The sequence below is a fragment of the Alosa pseudoharengus genome, unplaced genomic scaffold (assembly GCF_046254945.1).
Source record: "Alosa pseudoharengus isolate Yale_2024_CS ecotype anadromous, Long Island Sound unplaced genomic scaffold, YU_APseudo_1.1 YU_APseudo_1.1_scf_2, whole genome shotgun sequence".
Taxonomy (NCBI): Eukaryota; Metazoa; Chordata; class Actinopteri; order Clupeiformes; family Clupeidae; genus Alosa; species Alosa pseudoharengus.
In genome coordinates, this window is record NW_027468663.1 from 7,978,455 (window position 1) to 7,987,094 (window position 8,640).

The 8,640-nt window shown below is 45.0% G+C and overlaps 1 protein-coding gene across 2 annotated transcripts in view; it reads left to right on the plus strand.

Annotated features, from left to right (window-relative positions):
• The first annotated feature begins 163 nt into the window (after positions 1–163).
• Positions 164–8,640, plus strand: part of tns3 (tensin 3) — a 46,795-nt gene continuing 38,318 nt past the window's right edge. The window contains exons 1-3 of one of the 2 annotated variants that reach the window (XM_076293558.1): positions 164–497; positions 7,379–7,528; positions 8,444–8,494. In XM_076293558.1, the coding sequence (XP_076149673.1) occupies positions 7,379–7,528; positions 8,444–8,494 (201 nt within the window). In that variant the 5' untranslated portion in view covers positions 164–497. Of the gene's footprint in view, positions 498–7,169; positions 7,247–7,378; positions 7,529–8,443; positions 8,495–8,640 lie in introns of those variants that run through there. The other variant, XM_076293559.1, reaches the window with a different exon arrangement.

Here is an 8,640-nt window from a genome sequence, read left to right on the forward strand (position 1 = left end):
GGGGCAGAGAGGGGAGGGCCCACAAAGGGAGGACCGTCCCATGCCAGGACTTGTGGCTGCTAGAGCTCTCCCTCTCCCTCCCTCTCTCTCTCTCTCTCTCTCTCTCTCTCTCTCTCTCTCTCTCTCACCCCCTCTCTCTCTCTCTCTGTGACTGAGGAAGTATGTTTTGAAGGGGGCTGAGCTCAACAGAGCAGAGCGTTTTGATTGTAGCCCAGCGTGTTAGCAGCCAGCCAGGCAAGCAGGCAGGCAGGCAGCAGACAGACCCTGAGATCCTGGAACTAAACCCCGCAGCCCAGCGTCCCTCTGACACCCCAGCGGCGGGAGACACAGAAAACTCAACTCAGTCCCCCCTTCGTCCGCATTCCTGCACACAGATGAGTGTCCAGGTCTGCTGTGGGCTCCACTGAGGGGCCGCCACTGACTCACTTGCGGTCCACCTTGCTGCAGACTCTCCGATAGAAATCCTATTAAACAAGACTACGAGTTCCATTTAAAAGGTAAGACACATTGGAAGTTTTGTATTTTCTCTGTATGTCTGTCTCTCTCTCTCTCTCTCTTTCTTTCTCAGTTAGCCAGACCTGACTGAATACTTCAAAGGGTTCTTTGTCACTTTACCCTCATGAATCTAAAAGAATAGTTTGAGTGGTTGCAGACACAGATCAGGGGTAACAAGTGATAGAGAGGATATTTTTCAAACCTTTCAGTTCTTTAAAGCTTTGCCTTCCATGTGTGTGTGTGGACTAAGAATGGGGGGATGGTGGCTGAACAGGCAGGCACTAGTGGGAAAGAGAGCAGTCATTCAAAAATGTGTGTGTGTGTGTGTGGAGGAGAGAGAGAGAGAGCAAGAGAGTGAAGTGTGTGATTTCCTTGAATGAAGCAGGCACTCTTACTCTGTTATTCACACTCACTTGGCTTGACTGCTCAGCCATTGGCGACGAGAGCCACGGTGTCTGTCTCTTCTGTGGCTCCGGTGTTCTCAGGCCGGTGAGGTGCTCTAGGCACCATTCTAATGGGAAGCATATGGAGGTCGGGTGGGGAAAAAATAGTCTCCCTCTGAAAGCGTTGTTGAGGAAGTTTTGTAACTCCCAATCAATCCCAGGAGCTTTCTGATGAAAGGACTGAGAGAGAGAGAGAGAGAGAGAGACACAGCTGCAATGAAGTGCTCAGTGGCCCGAGGGCCTGGATTTGCAATGACACGTGGAAGCTGCGTCTTTTTCTGTTCCTCCTGACCCGTGCCGTCCCAAAGCTGTCTGGCGGTCCTGTCCAGCTCTGCTAAGTCATCCCATTTATCTGCGTGTCACCACCCCCCCCCCCAGTCTCTCAGCTGTAATTAAGCTAAAACGCCTTCGACAACACATGAGTCAGCAGACAGAGAAAGCAGTGACTGCACATTGCACTTTGGTCAGGAATCATTGTGCCGCTGCAGCTCATTGTGGCTTGGCCAGCTGAGGTGCAGCGAAGTTGTGGAAGCCCCACGTCGTCCTGCTCAATGTGAATATGTGCTCCCGTGTAAAACCCAAAACTGAGGGAGAGAGAGAGATCAGCCACACAAAACCATAAATCAACAAGTCAATCTGTCTTTTCTCTGTGTCCATCTTCTGTCACTTTTCTCTCTCTCTCCCCCTCATTTTGACTGTATTTTAGTACAAAGTGGACTGCTCTGAACTCATTGATGTCATTGATCATCAGCAAGCCTGTTAAGTTGAGATCCGATTGCACTGTGATGTTTGGCACATCTGATTTAGCATGCATAATGTTTGCAAAGTATAAACATAATGAAACATATGAATAAAAACATGGAAATAGGCTACATATGTGCATGAAATTATAATGTTAGTTATTTCTATAACCTGTACCCTAGGTATATAGATTATTCACCTTGTCATCTTGTCTCTACTATAAAATATGAAATCCATACAGCTTCAAATGCTTTACTTTGAGTCAGTAATGCTTAAAGTGCCAAAGCACTTTGTCACCAAAGCAACAGGCATCCACCCAGCCAACATGTGCAAGCCATTAACCATGGGGAGCTAGAATAGAGGAGAGAGAGAGAGAGAGAGAGAGAGAGAGAGAGAGAGAGAGAGCAAAACGTAATCCATTTTGGAACGCATTCTTCTACGACCTTGGGAAAGAAAAGCAGTAATTAGGCACAAGTTTCGGAGCCTATTTGGCCTGCAAAGGGCCCTCGGACAGGGGAAGGCTGTATGCTTGCCATGCCTCCTTTTTTCTGCCCCCCCAGAATGTCCCATGAAAACAGCAGACAAATACATGTTAAGGTTCCAGAGGGACTAAATAAACAGGCCTGAAATAGCAGCCACCCCCTCCCGGGGTTGATTCCTTCAGATTCCACGGTTTTGTTTATTTCGGCGCGCTGGTCCTGAATGGGCGTGAAAAAGCCACAGCCCAAACTCAAAAGAGTCCAACAGGAAACAGACAGAACAAACTGTGGCTTCTCCCGCTGAAAAAGTGCCTCTCATGACGAGCTTTATCTCAGCACATGCAATCAGCATCAGAACTGGAGCTGTGGCCACAGACGGGGGCAGTCTACTGGCAGCCAGTGCACAGGGAATCTGTACCCACACTCGGTCACCATCTGTCAGCAGATACGGATACAGATGTCTGCTGATTGCCCACATGTCCACAAAACTTCTTCTTTCTGTTCTGGTCTAGTCAATTCACATCTCATGTTTGTTTTCTGTTGTAAGCCACTAGCCTCTTCCAACATCTACAGTAGACAATCACGGAAAGAATAGAGATTCCTTGAATGCAAGACAGTTTCTCTTGCACATTATTTATTTTTTTTCCCTCCCCAGAGATGGATGGTTATCACAGAGAGATAAGGGATAACTCTAAGCAAAATAAAGTATGATTGGTGTACCCACAGACAAATGTGTGGGTGCCATGGAAATAAAGTGCAATAACTCCAACAGCTGTACCATGCTTTCCCTGCTGCTCTGTGTGTGTCCATCCCCAATAATGCCCTTGTTTTGCTGGCGTCCCCCACCTCAGCACCTCACGAGACTCATGCACATTCCACCCTGACAGGCCACCTCGCGGGCAGTCGGGCCAGCCGGTGTGTTTATGGCACCGCTGGTGTAGTTTGGGGTGGAAGACTCACGGGTCAGGGGCCCATAAATCTCCTTTGGGCTGTGCGCTGAGAGCACTACAATGGCATGCTGTCCATGGCTGGATTTCACATTGAGCCCTATGAGTCCTGAGGCTAACCACAAACACATAAGATCCTATAAGAACGGCATCCATCGGTTAAGTTTACCCTGATTAATCTTCTGATTGAACTAAAAATTGAATGCTGATATATTTCATTTTCTTGACTATTGAAGTTTTGTGTATGTGTGTGTGTGTCTGCTGACTTCCTGTTGAGGTTGACCACAGATATGGGATCTTGGGACTCTGGTGGAACAAGGACTGCATCTCAAGAATGTTCTATTTGTTATGTTTTTGACTGGGAAATGTAGGGGGAAAGGTCCCCTTCCCATCTCATATTCCGAAATCTATCTTCTTTAATATAACCGTCGTTTATACTACCTAATCCCAAAATGGAGCAGGCTGACACTTATCCAAGGCAATGAGGAGAGCTCGCCAGACAAAATACCGCCGTAGCCTCAAACCTTGTAGACGTGATTTATATCAAAGAGAGGAGAGTCAACTTCAGGTTGATTTTCTTTGGCTTGGTTTGGCAGAATGACCAGATGCTTGTAACAGTCCACTTTACCTTAGACCCAGAAAAAACCTTTATACTTAAACAATCATGAAGCTTTGAAAGTAGCAGACTCTACTTCTGAGATGAAGTTACCCCTAATAAACACCTGGATCAAAAACAAAGAGGATAGTAAAAAATTATATGTTTCCTGTGACATTCATTATGGCATTACAAAACAAAGCCAACATGCCATATGGGTCCTGCATGGACACTTACGCTTATTTGTCATTTTAACTATAGAAACAGAAACAGAAAATTGGAGGACACCTGGCAACCAATTATCTTCAGGATAAAGTCAAAACATAGGCTCCAGTGTCTGCCAATCTTCTCTGCTGTGCGCTCCAAAATCCCTTCATGTTTTTAAGGATTTTATGAACCGCTTTCATTTTCCTTGAAGTGACAAATCAGCCCCCCCCTCTCCCCATCCCTCACGGTCTGATTGAAATCTGCTTTGCAAAGTTTTCAGCCATGTGGAAAAATAAAAGTCAGGACTCCTTCCAAAAAGGCTCACAACCTCTTCAAAACAAAATCACACAGAATCCCATGGCACAGGGATTGTACTATTGTACTCGGGCAGGTCAAAAAGGATTTTTAATGATGATGAAGAGGATGTGGTTTGATTACTGCAGTACTATATCACATTAAACTTCAAAACAAACATTCTTATCCAAAAATGTTAGCATCTTCAAATTCCAGGAGTGATTTCACTCACATTATTCTATCTGTTTTGAATATTAAGTACAGGCAGGCACAGGTAATTGTAGAAGTGTTGGGCCAAGCACATCCCAGGCCAAAGTTGGACAGGTGCAGGATCCAGCATGAAAGTATCACAAGACTTAGTCTGAGGAAGAGCCTTAAAAAATATTATGAATGGGAGCTACCATAGATGTATATATATATCTATGGGAGCTACAGTAAATGGATCCCTTATCCTCTTGAGGCACAGGTAACTGGGCATAATGTCCTACCTCCCTAGCAATTAAAAGCTTGTTTAATGTTACATTTCTGTGACTAATTCACTCATGACATTTGCGTGATGGAAGTCATACTCATAACCAGGTTATTACCATTATTATTCATGGCATATTCCTGTTGTGCAGCAAACAGTGAATGTTTGGGTGGAGCCCCACAGTGAAAGGCCTGAGTCTGGGCCTGGAACTGTGGAGATCCTAGCATCATGGGGCCGGTAAGGAGCCAGCCAGCCTGCTTCTCATGCCCTCGCTGAGCTGGGTGGAGCCGGGGCTTGCGCCCCATCAGACTTCACGCCCGTGGGGCACGAAGAAGAAGAAGCAGCTCGGGAGCGGAGGTGGATGCAGACACACCTTAATCCCAGGCATCTGCTCTCCACTGGCAGGCTTGTTCCTGCACGTCTCTTTTTCTTCCTCCCTCCATCCACCTCCCCCCCCATCTACTCTCGCTCCATTTCTCTTTCTGAGCAGCACTCAGCTGAAAACCATCTATTGCAGTGTCCGTGGCCGTAGGCTGTGTTGTTGTGTTGGGCATGGAGTTGAGAGTTGAGAGGCTTGGCACAACTGCCTTTTCTGGTGTGTGCCAAACCCAGAACAAAGGTGCTGAATGCACACAAAAAGCTTGGTAATTCTCTGAAGTTTGTGTGCAGGCATGTTGGCCAACTGTGTTTGGGCGATGAGGGTCTGTGAGTAAGTGGCTGTGAGTGAGATGACGAAGCATGAGGTCCACAGTGAGCGTAGCAAAAACATGGATGGGTCTTTATTCCATATTAGTTCTGTGGGTTCTTTTTTAAGACCTTAAATCTGTTTCACAGACAGGGTGGCAACTCCAGATCCAACTTTATATTTCAAACTTGTGCCAAATTCAGTCTCTCACTGGAGGGTGTCATCACTCAGTGTCCCCTTTAGAGAATTCAGATTTGAAGTAAGATGCTGTTGAACAATTCAGCAGACATGACATTCTTTTGTGTTGGTTCTGTGAGGAATCGTACCGTTGAAAGGGCCCTACTTCATCCAGAGAGAGTGACTTCCCTTAGAGCTGCACTCAACCTTTCAGTGGCCAATCTGACACCATCCATTCCTCTCTGAAAACACAGGTCTTCAAACGTTTGACAGCCGTCTCCATCAATTCCCCATTAAAGCCATTCCTTTTCCTCCCCACTCCCCCCTGCCTCTCACTCCTTGAGTGAACAAGTAGCCTGGCCGGCCTTCCCCTCACCCCACCACTAACAGACCCCTGTGAGTGAGAAACTCCCCGCCCCCCCCCCATCTTCCCTCTTTTCTCGTTCCCCCAGGCGACGACCCCTCTCACACAGCGCCCTTTCATTCCGCTCGAAGGGGTCGTTTAGGTGCCACGTCTGAGCGGCCTCCGCGTTCCTTTACTGCCGGCCCCGGGGCTCTCCGCCGCCGCCGCGTGCTTGCAGTCGGGCGCAGTCACTTCAGACTTCATTAACAGCCATGCTCACCATGGCGGTCTGCAAAGGGCTAATTACAACAACAAACAGAGAGAGGCTGCAGAGAGAGAGAGAGAGTGTGAGAGACTAGGCATTAGCATGTAGGGAATTACACCGCTCCAGACTTTACTTTTCTGAGGCCAAAATAGTGTGAACAGGACACTGAAAACAGAACAATCGAGAGGTGAGAGGTGAATGTTTAAAGGCTTCAAAACAGTGGCCTTCGATTTGTTTCACCACACCTTCAATGCCAATGATATCTCATAGTCGACACATGTCAGTTAATGATTAGTTACACTATCATATTAACAGAACACACAGAGATGTGTTTTCCTTTATAGCTTTGAAGTTAAAATATATAATGACAAAATATTCTGTTATTGTAATACTGTTGAATTAAAATGACATAAGCCATACATCTCACACAAAATCTTTTTTTTTTTTTTTTAAACTTCACATGTCAGACAGAATGTTATGACTTGCACAGAAAAAAGCAGACCATTTTAAAACATCAAGGTTCTAAATTAGTCATTTTACCAGAGGCTTTATTCACTAGAGCCTTAAACTACAGCTTAGACAAAACAAAAGGGGAAACTCCCCTCCCACGTCCCCGGATAAAAGAGTCTTGGTGGCAGATGTGGAGATGGATAGCAGGGTGTTTCCGACACACTTTTCCCCTTAGCCTTTCCCTTCTCCATAACTTTCTTTACCCTGAGCTAGCCTGATTGACACAATGTTTGATATAAATACCTGCTCCAGTCTTAATTGAATGCCCTAGCTCTTTTCCCTCTGCTAATCAGTTGTTCTGGTTGGAAAATGTCTGAATATTTCTTGGTGGGGACAGTGGAATCTAGTGCTCTGGGATGTTTGGCTGGGAGAGAGGGGATGACCTCTTGCTCTCAAACAGGAAGTGCACAGACATGAGGACACACAGAGAGACCACATGTCAGGGGTGCACCGTGAATTCCACAGACCCAAAAAGAGGAAGCAAACTCTAGAAGATTTATTTGCTCTAAGCCTCTTTCGATAAGAAGACTGCTCACACTCACACGAATGCACTGATATCCAGGGGACTAGCACAGCATTCAGCTAAAATAGATCAGGTGACTTTTTTTTATTGTCTGTCTGTTTGTTTAGTTGAAAATGAATTGTCTCGTGCATATTGCGAATGCTAACGCATCCTTGTCAAGGGTTACCATCAGAGCCAATCTCTAAATCAATCCGTGTCTCTACAGATGGAGGAGGGATATGAACTTGACTTGACCTACGTGACAGAGCGCATCATTGCTGTGTCCTTCCCTCGTGTCTGCTCCGAGGAGACTTACCTTCACAACCTGAAGGATGTCACGCGCATGCTCAAGTCCAAACATGCGGACAACTACCTGGTGGGTATCCTAACTTTCTCCAAAAACTTAAACACACATTGGTGATGGGGAGCACCTTAGCATTAGGCCTAGCTAATATCAAGCTGCAACAAATCGAAGCTGTGACATAAGCAAATGTTAAAGTGTGTTACCAAAACGAATACAATATGTCACATAATGTAGTGCTCTAAGGTCAGTCATAGTGCAATAATTCGACCAGAATTGAGAGGGATCCAGAGAGAGAGAGAGAGCGAGAATATGAAAGACATCATAGCAATAGCCATCCTAGTAAGGCATAATTACAACCCTAACAAGCAATCCACAAATATGTAAATATTGCTAACAAAGAAACAGTGATTCCACTGTCATTGTGAACTAGGCTTTATGTGCTCACAAACAAATGTTTTAGCTCAATTCTTTGATTAGATAATTCAACCTTTGCATCACTTGCAGCTTTGTTGGATTATCCAGTAGTATTACTTAATTCAAACCAAAATGCAGGGGATATTTAGTGGTTACTTTTAACTACAAAAGTGCCTATGTCAACTACAGCAGTGTTTCTCAAACATTTTCAGATAAAAAAAAACAAAAAAACTCACGGACCACCTAGCCAAAAAACAGTATATTACACAATAGGCCTACTGAACCACCTTGCTTTTTGTGTTTGCACCTTGCTTATTGAGAGAATTTATATCATTTAAACTGGCGTAGCTTACATAGGCAGTGTTGCAGAACTGTTTGGAGTTACGTACAAGTTGGTTCAATATTGCAAACAACCCATCTATATTATATTTTACCACGTCTGCTCGCGGACCACTTGGGATAGCTTGCGGACCACACTTTAAGAAACACTGAACTTCTCGAGTTCTTAAATACTACAAAAGCTGTTGTTATTCCCAGCTAACATGACAAATCCTTGTTTTGTCCTCCATTTAGGTGATTAACCTGTCAGAAAAGAGACATGACCTTTCAAAGATGAATCCCAAGGTACTGAAACACAATACTCTTTTTACAAAAATTATTTTGACCTTAACTTGAAAGAATGGTTTTAAATTCACTTTGTTTTGTCAGGATGTGCAGTGGAAATTTCCATGCCAATCATACACATGTAATTTCTGTTGCTCACTATTGGT